Here is an 18,023-nt window from a genome sequence, read left to right as displayed (position 1 = left end):
TCTGGCACAAATCCAGGGAGATGAAGACCCGCATGGAGGCTGCATACGGGGCCCCCTCCTTTCTTAAACTGCCCCTGGGAGGATATTGTACTCTCCTAAATAAGCTTTATAGTCTGGGTACAGTACATACATATTAAAAAATACAGTGGTTTAGTGATAATGACAAGCTTTCACAATAATGGCCACATTTTGTACATATAATCTCTTATTCATTTAAAATCACAATTTTTTTGGATGATTTTCTTTAGAGTCCTTCGAATGTCTTCATTTTTCAGACTGTATATAATAGGATTTAATAATGGTGTCACCATTGTGTAGAGAACAGACACTATCTTCTGTAGACTCAATGAGCTTTCTTTGGCTGGAATAACATAATTAATAACTAGGGTACCGCAGTAGGTGCACACAATAGTCAGGTGAGAGCTGCAGGTGGAGAAGGCTTTCTGTCTTCCTGAAGCAGACAGGATTCCAAAGATGGTATGGAAAATGTAGATGTAAGTTAAAGTGATAAAAGCTAACGGGAAAAACAACAGAGGAATAGAAAATGCAATATTTCCTATTTCCACTGTAGATGTATCAGAGCAGGAAAGTTTAAGAATGGGTGAAAGGTCACAGAAAAAATGGTCAATGACATTGGATCCACAGAATGACATGTGGGCTATCTGTACAACAGTCGTCAGTGGGAGAGCAATTCCAGATGCCCAGGAGGAGATGACCAAATATATGCAAAGGTGAAGGTCCATGATGGAGGTGTAATGCAGTGGGTTACAAATAGCCACATAGCGGTCATAGGACATGGCGGTGAGAAGTAAGCATTCTGCAATGGTTGATAATCCAAAGAAATAAAACTGTGTAAGGCAGGCACCAACTGGGAACGCGCTGCCACCTTTCAATGTAACATCAAGCATTTTTGGAACAATAGCTGTGGGGAGGAGGATGTCAGTCAATGACAAATGACTGAGGAAGAAGTACATAGGAGAATCTATGTGATTTGTGGTGACCACTAAGCAGATGATCATGCTGTTTGCAGATAATATGATGATGTAGCTTAGCAGGAAGAAGAGGAAGATTAAAGTCTTCATGTAATGAATGTTCCCAAAGCCTACGAGCCAGAACTCCTCAACCACTGTCTTGTTCAGATGACTATCCCACTTCTGTTTTAAAAGGTAAATAAAATAATATTGAATGCATTCAAACAACCATGGAAATGTTGTTTAGTGAAATTAAACCTTGCTTGCAGCACCCCTGAAGCTGCGGATTCTTCAGGGGTGCTGCAAGCAAGGCAGGAGTCCTGCTTCAATATCAGTCTGGTTTCAGCCACTCAAGAATCCTGATATTCATCTCACAAACACATATGAGTACAAGATGGAAACACACAGAATACAGAAAGATGTGTCCTTTATAGTGTCAAAACCAGCCTCCACCCATGACATAAATTGAAAAAAGCCCTGGGAATTCTCCTCCAATCCTAATAGATTTTTCAGCAGGGTCAACAACTTGTGAGAGGATTTAGGCTGCACTGAGCCACCCAATAAGGATTGGATTTCTCCGAGCCAATAGCAAAGCCTTTATTAGTTTGATTTGCATGCTTACTCTGACCAGTCATGAAGGTAGGAGACTCTTATTGAAGACAAGAGGGCTTTAACCACATAGATACTAGATACCATTTTTGAGCATCAACATGGCAGACTGAGGGCTAAGCACCTTCATATTATTTTGTATCTGTGCGACAAGATAAAAGTCTTAATAAAGCTTTTTATGTTAACCTATGTGATGGCAGATAAAGTCTTTATGTGGTGACTGCTTCCAGTTACTTTTGTGTATAGTGTAGCCTGAGGACCCATCTGAGGGGATATTTTGGATTTAGAACCCCAGCAAATACCCTATTTTGTGCACGTTCTGCACAGAGTGGAATTGTTTCATCGCTGGCAAATCAGTTGCTCCTTGCATTTCTTTGAAATTAAAATTGCCTACAAAAATATCTTTTTTAAATTATTTAAAGTGCCATCAATAATAAACCTACCTCAAAAATTAACCATTGTGAAATACTGCATATAGGGTTATAGGGTCTGATTCATTACCGATCGCAACTGTGATTATGCTCGCAATCGGCCGATTGTTGCGTTCTGTGCATGTGTATGCATTGCAGTAAGTGAAGATTCCACTGCAGTCGGGTTTGCGATCACAGTGACTACGCAGACCCATCACAGAGTGATTGACAGGAAGTACCGATTGGGGGTGGTCAGCAATACGCAGGCATGCCAGTGCGTTTGAATGCCACTGATTATTCGTGCATAAATTAACCATTATGATGTCATATGCAGCCCGAGGTTAGCAATTCCTGAGTAAGGTCAGACCTTGTGCAAGTGTGCGTGAGGCTGCGATGGTACCCAATGTTACCAATGATTTTGCAGTCTTGCTTAGTATTACGGATGTGTGTAAGGTAAAGTGGGCATCCTTATGTTAGGCTGCGTAAGACATTGCAATTGCAATCATTAGCATATCTTTGCAGTGAGACTGCATGCGTAATCGCTATTGCGATCGCAATAGTGATCCTTACTGAATCAGACCTACAGTGTACTACATCAATGCAGCACTTAAAATCCTATATATAAAATTAATTGGTCCATACACCCCTGCACTGATTGGGACAAAACTAATGTGAGGTGGTCCAGTTGGATCCTGGACAGATTTTAGGGGAGTAAGGGTCCTGGTTGGACCTCCCATTGGTGTACGCTGGGCAGAACTTTGACTCAGGGAAGCTATTCTTATCCTTCCCCTGGATGGATTTGGACAAAAACTTCACAAAGTGGTAACATTGGATCCTAGAAGACATACTAGGAGGTTGAGTTCCCATCAGACCTCCAGTTGGTGTATGCTAAGCAGAACTCTGACCTGGGCATGCTGGTCAGAACTTTGACCTGGGGAGCCTGTTCTGGCCCTTCCACTGGATGGATTTGGACAAAAACTTCACAGAGTGGTAACATTGAATCCTGGAAGCCAAATTAGGGGATTGAGGTCCTGGTTGGACATCCCATTGGTGTAAGTTGTGCAGAACTTTGACCCAGGCAGCCTGTTCTGAGCCTTCCAATGGATGGATCATCACAGAGGGATGGCAATAGGTCTGGTCTGGGCAATGGAGTGGTTGAGGTCTTGATCGGACCTCACAGTGGAGTGCACTGGGCAGAACTTTGACCCAGAAAGCATGTTCTGGTTCTTCCACTGGGTGGATTTGGATGACATCACATAATGAAACTTAATAACTTGGGGAATTAAATATGGGAAATTCTGGGTACTTTAGCTAATGTTATATAAAACAGCTGAATGCATAGCTATTTAAGAAAAGTTTATTGTGCTTATCTAGAATATCCAGTTTTGTTTAAATTGTTTCTGTATGTGTATAGGTGCACATTTATTATATGGTTGCTAAGTAAACTAAAATAGACTTACTGTACACTCAATATAAATATAGGCCTTGCAGCCACATTTTATCGAAGCCAACTAGCAAATATACTACATAGATTACCAAGGTAGGTATGGACCACATAAACACTACATGATTAGAAAAACACATAATATACAAAACACTAATTAAAATAGTAAGTGTCCGACCTGTGTAATGTACCTCCTAGAGGTACATCTGAAAAGCGAGCATTATCTTCTAAAGTTTGCAGGTGAAAAGTTCTAGATATTGATTCTTCTCACTTTTGAGAAAATATAGTAATTAATTCATATATTATATACTAAAAGTTATCTTTTAATACTATTTAAACCACTGTTGTAATTTTAATATTTAGTGCCTGGGGCAAAAGAAGTAATTTCTTACCCCCCCAAGACCTCAAGAATAAATAAATTAACCCAAAAATATAATTCTAAGTTTCCCCTTCCAACACTATGCCCTGACTGCCTGCCAATCCAGCACAGTCATAGTTATAGCTCTAATTTAAACTACTGTTTACTAACCGTGGAAGTTTTCTTTTTGATGTTTGCCACCATGAAATTTATTCAATGGTGTTCTGATGGTGGCTTCTTTTTTTTAATTCCTAGTAGCTATGCATCCCCTGGCTCCTTGGCTGCTGTCTGCATTAGGGAATCTTCGTAGGTTTGTCCTGGTTGCTGATCAGCACTGTCAATGTCAGCTGTAACACAGCAGAGCAGTGCAGTACTGTCTCTCCTCCTTGGTGCCTGGCTGTAAAAATACATGGACTCACTTCAGGAGCCTCCCCACCTATGCCAGGCATGCTGGAGCTGTATATGTACGGTACCCTACAGTACAGCACTGCTACATTAAAGAGTACACAGTATGTATGTTGTTGCTCTGGCCCCAACCCTGATCCCACCCCTAGTCCCACCCCACTCCCTGCCTACCACGCTGCAGCGGTATCTGCAAATCCGCTTATAATATAAATAATTTTTACCATCAGATTTTATTGATGCAATGGTTAGTTACCATCGTATTGAAAATTTAAATAGTGGAAACCCAGCTGATGTCCATACCTAGTGCATATTTTCAGTGGGATGTAGTTATTATCCCAACGGTCAGGATGTTGGTGCTCAGAAAACTGCAGCTGGAAACCCGATGGTAATTATTAGGGTTAGGGGGAGGGCTATGTTTATGGTTTGGATTAGGTTAGGCTGTGGGAGAGGAGGTTAGGAAGTGGGGACAGGGGTTAGGGTTAAGCTGCAAGGGGGGAGAGTTAGGGTTAGGGAGTGGGGACAGGGGTTAGTGTTAGGCTGTGGGTGGGGCAAGTTAGGTTTAGGGAGTGGGGACAGGGGTTAGGGTTAGGCTTCAAGGAGGGAGAGTTAGGGTTAGGCTGTGAGGGGGGGCTGGTTAGGAGGAGTGTTAGGGGTTAGGGTACTTACCTAGTTGGGTCTTACTGTTGGGATGCCACTGTCGGTATTGTGACCACCGGTATCCCATACCCAATCCATTTTCAGTAAGTGAATGTGCACATATACTATGTATGCGAGAATAGTCTCCACTGACTGGAGATGAGGAATGTGATCCACAGTGAAGCTACCGTTCCCTGCCCAGTTTCTAACCAGTCCTAAGGGTCAAGTGTGTTGGGCTGAGAACCATCATTAAATAGGTTTTTGGGTGAAGTTTTTGCACCCAGTGAGGCTAATTCTGAGTTATTAGTAAAGCAAAAAAAAAAAAAACGGAACTCTGCACTGGGACAGACCATGCTGCAATACACGAGGGGCAAATACATTTATTATGTCTGAATGCAGGGTATATACTGGTTGCTTTTGCATGTAGCCCACAAATGCTGGACAGCTTTATTCTTACACTGCAATTTAGATGTGAGTTTGGACCTCTTCCCAAATGACATCTATCTGCACATTCTATATCTGCCCCACCTGTAGGAGAACATGGTTTTACCAAAGTGTTTTTTGTACGTATTTGCTCCCTCTTCAGAATCAGTCTCAGTGGCTACTCCTTCCTCTATATCAGCACCTACTGTATAATGACAATTATATAGAGATATACTTGACGGATAATGTCAGGAGCACTAACAGAGAACAACCCAAATGCAGCATTTATTAGCAATTTATTCCACATTTGAGTAAGATGTAGCAGCATTTTTTATTATTTATTTATTTTCTAAAGAATGGATATTAAATTAAAGTAAACATGAAAAAAATAGGGCCCCACCCCACATCTTACCATAGTCTCTGTGTGTGTTGCAATCTCTTTGGAATTAGCATTTTCTTAGGTGATGCATTATTAAGTTGACTACATTCAACCTTTTATATTGGAATTCAGCAACAGAACATATAAGCGTACAATGCTCAGAGGGACATATACAGATATTCCCCAATGGTCACAGTATATTCAAGAAATAATTGGAAGCTGTGGCTTATTACTAAAGCAATTAAAGTATCTTCAGCTACAATAAAGAATAGGTAATTAGACTTAAATTGTACATGGACATGCTTATTTAAAAAGTATATATCTACAGTAGGCAGGTAATATGTATTGGTTATTTTACTCAGGTGTAGGATAAATACATTGTATACTCTGCAACACTGCCCATACAACAAATATTCACATTGAGCAACACTGACAATCCAAAAAAATATACTATGTGCATTTAGGGCTTAATGTTAAGTTTGGATATAATCGCAAACCAAGGTTATGGATGGAAAATTGTAAAGCAACACGTAATCGCGTTTGTAGGCAAAGTTTAAAAGCAAAACATGAGATGCCTTATATTAGGCATGTAATGTTTTATTTTGTCTTGAAAACAAAATATGTATTTACTATTAGGTGTTAGTTGAATAAACAGAACCTCTCAAAACCTGCAGGTATAAATCTCTTTCTCATATGCATATCATGATAATAATAATAATAATAATAATAATAATAATAATAATAATAATAATAATAATAATAATAACAACAACAACAACTTGCTAAAACACACTCACAATAATGTGATAAATGCATGAGCAATGGAAATAATAAAAATTGATCATTAATCATCTTTAAAAGAGAATCTACAATCAGCCAGTCATCATCATCAACATGTATTTTACCAGCCCTCAGGCCCCACTAATGGTACATACAGTAGAGTTCTTAGTAAATAAATGAAGTGGTAGTCCCGGCGCTGAGCACCTAATGGAGGGTGCAAAATCTAGAAGAGGGGTTCAAACTGGGGTAGCAGCAAGGAACATACACAAATTCTGTATTGATATGCAAAGATGGATGTAAATATAAAGAGGAAAGTCGGCACTCAACCCAATCAAAAAACACTCAACCTCATAAGCAGAAAATAGTCAATAATTAAATTATAATACTATAATGAAGAAAATAGAAAATAGCAGAAACAGTAAACAGATGATAAATGCTGTCTGAAGTAATTGGGTAATTAATGAAGATGTGTATATGGAGAGACAAACCAAACAGATAAAAATCTAGGATAAATATACTATATAAAAGCAAAAATTTGTCATTCTGTCTTTCTATACAAATCCACAGTTTACAAGCCACGTTCGTGAAATTTTACATACGAGCGTATTAAAACACGGTGGAGGCAACTAAAAAAATTTAAATCAAGATGAATTACTGTTAATTTTTAATTAATGAAAAACCACAATTTTTGCATAGTATTCGCCCACTACAGGTCAGGTATGGAATTACAAAAGGATTTAGCTTATCTACTATTTTTTCTTTTCTATCTTCTCTACTATATAAAAGCAAAAATGTGTCCTTCTGTACTTCTGTATTTCTATACAAATCCACAGTTTAAAAGCAAAGATCATGACATTTTACATATGAGCGTATTAAAACACAGCGGAGGCAACTAAAAAAAAATGAAATCAAGTTGAATTACTGTTAATTTTTAATTAATATAAAACAACAATTTTTGCATAGTATTCACCCACTACATGTCAGGTACGGAATTACAAAAGGATTTCACTTATCTACATTTTTTTTATTTTCTATCTTCTCTACTGAATCGAAATTAATTACTGTTACTTTTTAATTAATTAAAAAACACAATTTTTGCATAGCATTCGCCCTCTACAGGTCAGGTATGGAATTAGAAAAGAATTTAGCTTATCTCCTATTTTTTCTTTTCTATCTTCTTTACTATGTAAAAGCAAAAATGTGTCCTTCTGTACATCTGTCTTTCTATACAAATCCACAGTTTACAAGCAAAGATCATGACATTTTACATATGAGCATATTAAAACACAGTGGAGGCAACCAAAAATTTTTTTTTAAATGGAAATTAATTACTTTTACTATTTAATTAATTAAAAAACACAATTTTTGCTGGATGCTCATTGTGGGGCCTCACAGCATATGGGTAGGGCCACTGAACAATCGTTTTGTGTTGTCATGTTTTGTCATGATCTTAATGTTTTTTATCAAAGAGAGCTTTAGCAGACTTTGCCAGCATTCTCAGCTCTCTGACTATACCAAATTACGCAACAAAATTGACTTCTTTCTTTGAACTGTGGGCCTGATTCAGAGCCACTCGTAAGTGGCAGCTCGTTCGCTCCGAGCGATGTTTGCCCAACTGCGCATGCGTACGGATCGTTATACGCATGTGCGAACCAGTCAGTGCGGTCGAAATTCATGTGCTCGCAAAATAGCGAATGCCTGCTAATTTGAGTGACAGAATGAGGCGTATGTGGGTGGTAACAGGGGAAGGTGCTTGAAAACGGGGAGTGGAGATCCGATTGCAGGCGTGCTTAAAGGTCAAAACGGGCGTTTTAAGGGAGTGCATAATTAATCCAGCAGCGTCATTGACCATGTCACTTGTTTTTTTTTAACTCAGAACTGCTCGCAAAATAGTGGTTGAAAGAACCAACCACAAGAATAGCGAGCAGTTCATACGCTGGTCGATGTACTTGATTAATCTAATAAATAGCGGACATGACGTATGGTGCGAGCGGCCAGGGGGCATATTTTTCAAATTTACGTTCGCATGTTTTGCTCGCTCGTTCAGACTTAGAGGCGTGAACAGACCACAAACTGCGAACGGTTCATTTGAATAGCCACCCCTTTTTAGAAAACGAACGACCGCAAATAGCGAGCGGCTCTGAATGAGGGCCTGTGTCAAAAGGATGACTTTGCACAGACCCTGTTGTACTGTGAGCTGCCAAAATATTACACATGGAATGCTTCTCCAAAAGTTTGTCTGTGCAGAAAACATGGAGTCGCTGTAGATGGTCATCCTGGTATCAGAGCAACAGAAGCTCTTGGCCGAGTTTACACTGTACATCTGACAAATTTTGAATGCTTCTATTTCTGAAGTTTGCTTTACACTGATACAGGTCCTACTTCCTTTGAAGACATTAGGACCATTGATGGGGAAGTCTGTCACACTTTCGTGAGGCCTGCCTAAGGAGAAGTTTGCTGGAGGATGATGTTTAAACAAACATTCTTAAAATCCTGGGCAATGCCAGGTACTCCAACTAGTATATCATAAATCAGTAAGTTGGTATTAGTACTAAAATATATTTAATATTATAATAATAATGACCAAATAAAACAAAATCAACACATACCATTCAAAATGTATCAAATACTACTACAATCGACAGTAATAAAAAGAATAAACAGAATAGTTGCAGATCTCCTAAAAATAGTAACATGTGTCACTGGATACTGTAAGTTCCCTTTTCCCAAGCTCCGGAAGCAACTGATAGAAACATATACCACAAATCTCCAGCTGTATATAATGAATCAAAATATTCGAGAGGTACAGATCTGCCCAGCTATTTTGTTGCTCATGGCGTGGCGTGAGTCGCGCCATGGACTTGTGGCGTGGCGTGCAGGCCTCTGAGTCGCGCCATGGACTTGTGGAATACTGTGGTATTCTTCAACGAAGGATATGGTACGGCATGTAATACAGTGCTTAACCGCTGGGTGGCGAGTGCTCCACTTTTGTAATTGCATGTAATATAGTGCTTAACCGCTGGGTGGCGAGTGCTCCACTGTACTGAATGTCTATCATATTCACAGCATTTGCATGAACACACAACCCATACTGTATTTTTAATGTCGCATAATATACTGTACAAATCACTGCACATACTGTATTGTACATACGGTATGGTGCAGTAACTGAATAGTAGAGAAGTTGCCGGAGTTGTTGTCACGGTATAACCGATACTGTAGAATAATTAGATGCACGCACAGCTTTCACTGATATGGGATGCATTACAGTATGACATTTTTTTTTTTTTAAATTAAAAACAGCAGCGGGAGGAGTGCACAAGGATGAGGCCACTCTCTGTGGTTCACTGTAGCTGTCGTGTGGGCTAGTGGTTAGGTGATCACTTTGGTAGAATTATGGTCCGGGGTTCGATCCCTGGAAAAGAATATACTGTACCGTACTGTATATTTTTTTTTGTCACTGTCTGCTCTGGACACTGTAGTGCCCAGAGAGGGCTCTGTACTGTACTGTATTTCACTGAATAGTGATTTCATACTGTGGCTATGGTGCGCCCAGAAACCGCAAAACGCAAACATGCGACAACGCATATGCGGGTACAAATTAGCGTTGCCTCCCAAACTGATGACATTGGTGATGCTGCTCCAATCTTGCACACTAAGTACGGTAGTAGTGGGATCTGTAGGAGAGAGAGCTCTCTGTATTACACGGTTGGTGCTACGGTGGCTGTCAGCCATCTGCGATGGATTAGAAATGGAGGGGGTTACAATGGGATCTGTGGCGCCAAGCCATACGCCATGTAGCGCTATGCTATCACTGAGCATGCGCAGTTGGCTGTATTACTGCAGTCGGTACAGTATTGTATTCTGTTGCATTTCCATCTCTGGCGGGTGCATGCCCAGTAGGAGGGTTGCGATGGGATTTCTGGCGCATGCCCAATGGGCCGAGAGTCATACACAGTGCATCAGGTCCCTTCCCCCAAAGCAAGCCAAGAGCCTCACATTACCATAATAAAGGAAGCTTTGTTAATCCATTTACTGTAAGCAGTCAGCTCTGCCCTAGTGTCCTGAAAAATGCTACGAATTGTCACCATTGCCAAAGACACCATCCCCCATCTGCAAGGACAACTAGTGTGCTGCTATGAATGTGCCTGTACTGAATATTCAAAAGTGACAGTGCCCTACAATTTAGCACCACAGAATAGAGATTTCATAACTGCAGGAACTGTTAGTGAAACTACTGTCTAGAATGTGAGACAGGCCTCTGCATCACAAACTGTGCGCCCAGAAACCGCAAAACGCAAACATGCGACAATGCATATGTGGTCTCAGCCTCACGCACTATGGCTACGTCCCGTGGACTGTGTCTGAGAGTGCTTTCCGTCTGTGAGAGAGCGCTCTGTGTTCAAAGCAGACTGTGCGTTTGATGCGCAAAATAGCGTTGCATCCCAAACTGATGACATTGGTGATGCTGCTCCAACCTTGCACACTAAGTACGGTAGTAGTGGGATCTGTAGGAGAGAGAGCTCTCTGTATTACACGGTTGGCGCTACGGTGGCTGTCAGCCATCTGCGATGGATTAGAAATGGAGGGGGTTACAATGGGATCTGTGGCGCCAAGCCATACGCCATGTAGCACTATGCTATCACTGAGCATGCGCAGTTGGCTGTATTACTGCAGTCGGTACAGTATTGTATTCTGTTGCATTTCCATCTCTGGTGGGCGCATGCCCAGTAGGAGGGTTGCGATGGGATTTCTGGCGCATGCCCATTGGGCCGAGAGTCATACACAGTGCATCAGGTCCCTTCCCCCAAAGCAAGCCAAGAGCCTCACATTACCATAATAAAGGAAGCTTTGTTAATCCATTTACTGTAAGCAGTCAGCTCTGCCCTAGTGTCCTGAAAAATGCTACGAATTGTCACCATTGCCAAAGACACCATCACCAGTCTGCTAGGACAACAAGTGTGCCGCTATGAATGTGCCTGTACTGAATATTCAAAAGTGATGGTGCCCTACAATTTAGCACCACAGAATAGTGATTTCATAACTGCAGGAACTGTTAGTGAAACTACTGTCTAGAATGTGAGACAGGCCTCTGCATCACAAACTGTGCGCCCAGAAACCGCAAAACGCAAACATGCGACAACGCATATGCGGTCTCAGCCTCGCGCACTATGGCTACGTCCCTTGGACTGTGTCTGAGAGTGCTTTCCGTCTGTGAGAGAGCGCTCTGTGTTCAAAGCTGACTGTGCGTTTGATGCGCAAAATAGCGTTGCTTCCCAAACTGATGACATTGGTGATGCTGCTCCAACCTTGCACCCTAAGTACGGTAGTAGTGGGATCTGTAGGAGAGAGAGCTCTCTGTATTACACGGTTGGCGCTACGGTGACTGTCAGCCATCTGCGATGGATTAGAAATGGAGGGGGTTACAATGGGATCTGTGGTGCCAAGCCATACGCCATGTAGCGCTATGCTATCACTGAGCATGCGTAGTTGGCTGTATTACTGCAGTCGGTACAGTATTGTATTCTGTTGCATTTCCATCTCTGGCGGGCGCATGCCCAGTAGGAGGGTTGCGATGGGATTTCTGGCGCATGCCCAGTGGGCCGAGAGTCATACACAGTGCATCAGGTCCCTTCCCCCAAAGCAAGCCAAGAGCCTCACATTACCATAATAAAGGAAGCTTTGTTAGTCCATTTACTGTAAGCAGTCAGCTCTGCCCTAGTGTCCTGAAAAATGCTACGAATTGTCACCATTGCCAAAGACACCATCCCCCGTCTGCTAGGACAACTAGTGTGCCGCTATGAATGTGCCTGTACTGAATTTTCAAAAGTGACGGTGCCCTACAAATTAGCACCACAGAATAGTGATTTCATAACTGCAGGAACTGTTAGTGAAACTACTGTCTAGAATGTGAGACAGGCCTCTGCATCACAAACTGTGCGCCCAGAAACCGCAAAACGCAAACATGCGACAACGCATATGCGGTCTCAGCCTCGCGCACTATGGCTACGTCCCTTGGACTGTGTCTGAGAGTGCTTTCCATCTGTGAGAGAGCGCTCTGTGTTCAAAGCTGACTGTGCGTTTGATGTGCAAAATAGCGTTGCATCCCAAACTGATGACATTGGTGATGCTGCTCCAACCTTGCACACTAAGTACGGTAGTAGTGGGATCTGTAGGAGAGAGAGCTCTCTGTATTACACGGTTGGCGCTACGGTGGCTGTCAGCCATCTGCGATGGATTAGAAATGGAGGGGGTTACAATGGGATCTGTGGCGCCAAGCCATACGCCATGTAGCACTATGCTATCACTGAGCATGCGCAGTTGGCTGTATTACTGCAGTCGGTACAGTATTGTATTCTGTTGCATTTCCATCTCTGGCGGGCGCATGCCCAGTAGGAGGGTTGCGATGGGATTTCTGGCGCATGCCAAGTGGGCCGAGAGTCATACACAGTGCATCAGGTCCCTTCCCCCAAAGCAAGCCAAGAGCCTCACATTACCATAATAAAGGAAGCTTTGTTAATCCATTTACTGTAAGCAGTCAGCTCTGCCCTAGTGTCCTGAAAAATGCTACGAATTGTCACCATTGCCAAAGACACCATCCCCCGTCTGCTAGGACAACTAGTGTGCCGCTATGAATGTGCCTGTACTGAATATTCAAAACTGACTTTGCCACTACGGTTATGACTACATTACAGTGCACCACAGACGCCTGCCGTAACAAGAGAATTAGTGTCGGCGTGCGTCGTGCGTCATGCGATGTATGACATGCGTCACTGGCTAGTCAAAATGTCTTCTGTCAGGGCAAGACGCTACTCGTCCGGCGAGCTCTTTGTCTTGGTTAAGTGGCGGGACCAAGCGTTCGCCACTAACCAAGACAAAGTGCTCGCCTACAGAGCCGCGAGTAATGAAATATACAGCCAATATGGCATTCGCCGCTCGGGTCGCTCACTGCAGCGCAGGTGGAGTGACCTGCTTCGGAGGGACAGGCCTCCACTACATTGAATTCAGAGGCGAATAATTCGTAGTAAGTACAGCATTGCTGTATAATCACATGAATTACAGTATATTGTACAATAACGAATACAGTACAATGCATGACTCTGACATACTGTACATTACTGTACACTGCACTGTAGGGTGTTGGATAGTACAGTATCTGACGATGACTGACAGTTAGTGTAATGGTAAATAATCAAACCAATACATTACTCTGCCTGTACAACCCTTTTGCGGGTTCGAAGCTTGAAAGGTTACACTTTTTATTTTTTATTAACAAGGTTAGACTTTTTCGTCAAAGTACTGTGGCATAGAAATACCAGAATTTCTGGATAATGTACTGTATTAGTGAAGATTTAAAACAAAATAAAATTACCGTATAAAGTATGTACTTTAAAGGTCTCGAACCAGCGGGACAAGAAAATGGTAGATGCAGTAGGGCTAGGCATTAGCCCCCTAGACTACTGCATCTACTGTACTGTAGTTCCTAGAGTCAGGGAATCACTACAATATATACCGTATTGTACTTACCACTACAGTTATAAGTACCATATAATACAGACAACTGGGCATGCGCAGTGCTATGAGACTCAATACGCCACAGTGTAGCGTGCAACAATGCGGTATACTGTATGGCGTACCGTATGGAGCAACAAACTACAGTACTGTAGCTGGGCACATATACAGTACAATAGATTGATTTTTGTAAGGGTTGGATAACAAGACTGAACTACAGTACTATAGTGAACATTAAAAAAATCCATTAAATTATAAAGGTCTCAAACATAAGGAGAGAAGTGTAAGCAAGACGGATCACCTAAGCCCTTGCTCACAAGTCTCTCCTAGTCCTCTACAGTACTTTATGTGACATCTACAGTACCATACGATGACGTACAGTACTCAGGCGTCTGAAGCGTAGAGGTAAGAAATCGTACTTCTACATTGCAGACGTCTGTACAACCCGGGTTCAAAACCAGGAAGCTTAATAATGAAGCTTTTCATTATTATTAGACAGTCAAGGTTACACTTTTTATTTTTAATATTATTATTACACAGTCAGTGTAATAATAACACACTTTCACTGTGTGTGAATCATGACCTGGTACTGTACAGTATGATATTCCATACTGTACGCCATGGCGTACAGTACATAGCCATAGCACTACAAGGGTATGGCTATGGCGCAGCACCACTGGCAATGCATTGCAACCCCACCACTGGGCACAAGCCAGAGATCCTATTTGTACCGTAACCCATCAGAACTGGCTATAAGTTACCACAATGCAAACTGTGCTGACAGTTGACACAATTTTGCGGTTTAAATGCTGAGTCAGTTTCTACTAGAGAGACCCCTCTCTTATACACAGTCAACTATCAGTTACTAAACATATTAAATTAATAATGTTACCAAGTCTAAGACAGCATTTTCATTGACGCAAGTTTGCGCTCTGCATCTGCACTACAAACTGCTGTTAGTCCACTACTGTAGCACCTTATGTACTGTAGTAATGAATTTACTATTGTGTATACTGTGCGGTACTGTAAGTCTCGGACAGTGCAGAATGGCACTAGTGTGAAAATTCAACAGTACTGTTGGCAATACAGACAACTGGGTATGCGCCATAAAATAGCGCTCCTTGATGTATGGCTTGGCTCCACTGGACATGGGGCACACATTCCATTGTGATTAAAATCCGGCCACTGGGCAAGCGCAGACATTGACGCAATTTTGCGGTTTAAACGCCGAGTCAGTTTGTACTATAGAGACCCCTCTCTTATACACAGTCAACTATCAGTTACTAAACATATTAAATTAATAATGTTACCAAGTCTAAGACAGCATTTTCATTGACGCAAGTTTGCGCTCTGCATCTGCACTACAAACTTCTGTTAGTCCACTACTGTAGCACCTTATGTACTGTAGTAATGAATTTACTATTGTGTATACTGTGCGGTACTGTAAGTCTCAGACAGTGCAGAATGGCACTAGTGTGAAAATTCAACAGTACTGTTGGCAATACAGACAACTGGGTATGCGCCATAAAATAGCGCTACTTAATGTATGGCTTGGCTCCACTGGACATGGGGCACACATTCCATTGTGATTAAAATCCGACCACTGGGCACGCGCAGACATTGACGCAATTTTGCGGTTTAAACGCGCAGTCAGTTTGAAATACAGAAACCAGTTTCTTTAACAGGGCCCATTGCCACTTGATGGTCATAATAAATAACTATAATGTCTGCGTTCATGTCAGCGCCGGCATTGACGCAAGTTTGCGTTCTAAGGTACAGTACTGTATGTACAATAATAAAAATCCTAGTTTCGCTGTTTGACTCCCGAAGCACTGGGCAGACATGCGCTCCACATGTACTGTATTGAATACTGAATATTTTAAGTGAAGATTTTAAAAATAAATAAAAAAAACATACTGTATTTTCAAGGTCTCGAACCCACGGAACAAGAAGAGAGGAGAAGCAGTGAGACTAGGCATTAGACCGCTAGGCCACACGCTTCACCCATTAATAGAGTTCTGTAGTTTGTAAAGTCTAATGTCTAAGCTTCTGTCAAACAATCATCGGCCGGTGATACAGAACATACCGTACGGTACATTGGAAAGTGACACCTGGTGGGCAAAATGTTGTATTACACATCATGAAATCACACGCATGCGCTATGTAGTTTAGGAAAAGTGACACCTGGTGGGCAAAAAGTTGTATTACACTTAATGAAATCTGATGCATGCGCTATGTAGTTTAGGAATAGTGACATCTGGTGGGCAAAATGTTGTATTACACGTAATGACTTTTTTCACTAATAAACTTTCTTTGTGGCACGACTCATGGCGTGGTGTGTGGCGCGCCATACGTGGCGTGAGAGATAGCGCTGTGATGTCATGTTATAGCTGGGCACATCAGTAAATGAATAAGCTTGGCAAATATCTGTCTTTATTAGATGTATAATCTGGAGAGTGGCAATAACAGATAAGTATTTCATATATTGAAGCAGATCTAACATGCCATGCTGTGACCTGAAATGAGAGTAGCCACTTGTGGTGATATGCACATTATCGAATGGATGCAGCGGCAGAGCTCAATGTTAGAACCTATAGCGTCTAGTGCACTGACCTGGGCTTTAACTTATTGGAAGGGAAAGGTGTCCGTGTGTAGCGGGGGGCCCCCTTTAATATTCACTTTCCCAAGTAAGCATCATATGCCGCTGTGAAAGCAGTCTAGTTAAGCCGGATGAATGGGTACCATGCAGAGTCCTTCGTAGCAGTCTCCACCTGCAGAGAAATCAATTACAGCTGGCCATAGGCTCTTAGCCTCACTAGGAATAGCCTGCAGAATCATGGTCAGTGAAATAACCGAAGCAAGGTAGTCCTGTAGGAGATCAATATAACTGGGTCGTAGTGATACAAACATCCTACGCAACGTGTTTTGTCACAGTAGCATGTGTCTTTTTCAAACTCACACACTCACAATAACATGATAAATGCATAAGCAATGCAAAAAATTTAAATTGATCATTAATCATCTTTAAAAGAGAATCTACAATCAGCCAGTCATCATCATCAAGGTGTATTTTACCAGCCCTCAGGCCCCACTAATGGTAGATACAGTAGAGTTCTTAGTAGAGTCATCAAATCTGCATAAACATATATTCGTGTCCCATGCTGTCTTGGCAAGCTCAGAGCCAATTTGTGCACTTTATGCCATATACAGTAACCTGGATTAAGCCTCGCTAAGCATCAGCCTCTTAGTGATTAGGGTAACATGCATGATCCCAACTTGTCTCCAGGAGCTGCAAGTGCAAGTCAGGTGCCCACACAAGTAACTACCCTCATCTCCAGATTCATGTCTTAGGAAGTGTATCTGACACATATTTACAGTGTCATTTGTTTGTATCCCTTTCACCTTTGCTTCCACTGATGAGCCTTGGAGTATTGCAAGGCTCAGTTCTAGGTTCTCTGCTCTTCTTCACCTGTAGTTATCTAATCATTTCTTTACACTTGTCGTCCTGATTAATACACTTCTCTAACAGGAAATTTTGGTTATAAGCTAAGATTTATACAATATGGATTAATATAAGCAACCTATTTCACTCTCTATCACTCTACAGGTTCCTTTGATTCATTATAGCATAGAGTAATTATTCCATAGGTACACTGTACATCTAGCCCTCATGAGTTCCCATCACTAATGACATTGTACTGTCAGTGATCTAGATAGTAATGAATGGAAGTGCTCTGTATGTTCACAGGGCCCGATTCAGACCACTTGCTAGGCTGCATTCGCACATAGCCTGCCAAAGTTTCCAATGTGTGCATGTGTATAATATGCAGTGCGCATGTGCGAACTAGTCCATGCAATCGAGAAGCGCTCACACCCTGTACATATATACCTCACTAGGATGAGTGACAGGATGTGCCGTTTGTGGGTGGTGTCAGGGGTTGATCGATGGAGATGGGGGTGTGGTGGTGTGAATGCAGGCGTGTCTGTGTCTGAACGCCATTTCAAGGGAGTGCATAATTAAGATGCAGCGTCAGCATACACGTCACATGGCTGGATTACACACAGCAGCACTCGCTGTGCTTGTGGTAGGGTATGG

General features: G+C 41.9%; 1 protein-coding gene across 1 annotated transcript; it reads right to left on the bottom strand.

Moving 5' to 3' along the window:
* Positions 1–209: 209 nt before the first annotated feature.
* On the bottom strand, positions 210–16,837 carry LOC148513897 (olfactory receptor 10J5-like). The gene is made up of 2 exons (XM_088481318.1): positions 16,670–16,837; positions 210–1,154 (listed from the first exon to the last, which is right to left on the bottom strand). Exons 1-2 carry the CDS (start codon positions 16,835–16,837, stop codon positions 210–212), a joined length of 1,113 nt encoding a protein of 370 aa, XP_088337444.1.
* Between the last annotated feature and the right edge of the window lie 1,186 nt (positions 16,838–18,023).

The sequence above is a fragment of the Taudactylus pleione genome, unplaced genomic scaffold, assembly GCF_031769625.1.
Source record: "Taudactylus pleione unplaced genomic scaffold, aTauple2 ptg000268l, whole genome shotgun sequence".
Classification (NCBI taxonomy): Eukaryota; Metazoa; Chordata; class Amphibia; order Anura; family Myobatrachidae; genus Taudactylus; species Taudactylus pleione.
The sequence above is the reverse complement of the archived record's forward strand: the minus strand, read 5'-3'. Positions and strand labels throughout refer to the sequence as shown.

Coding starts and splice junctions, on each gene's coding strand:
- LOC148513897 (XM_088481318.1), bottom strand. CDS start 16,837: ATGTTTGTATCACTACGACCCAGTTATATTGATCTCCTACAGGACTAC. Junction 1,155..16,669: donor GCTACGAAGGACTCTGCATG/GTACCCATTCAT, acceptor CTTTTAAAACAG/AAGTGGGATAGTCATCTGAA.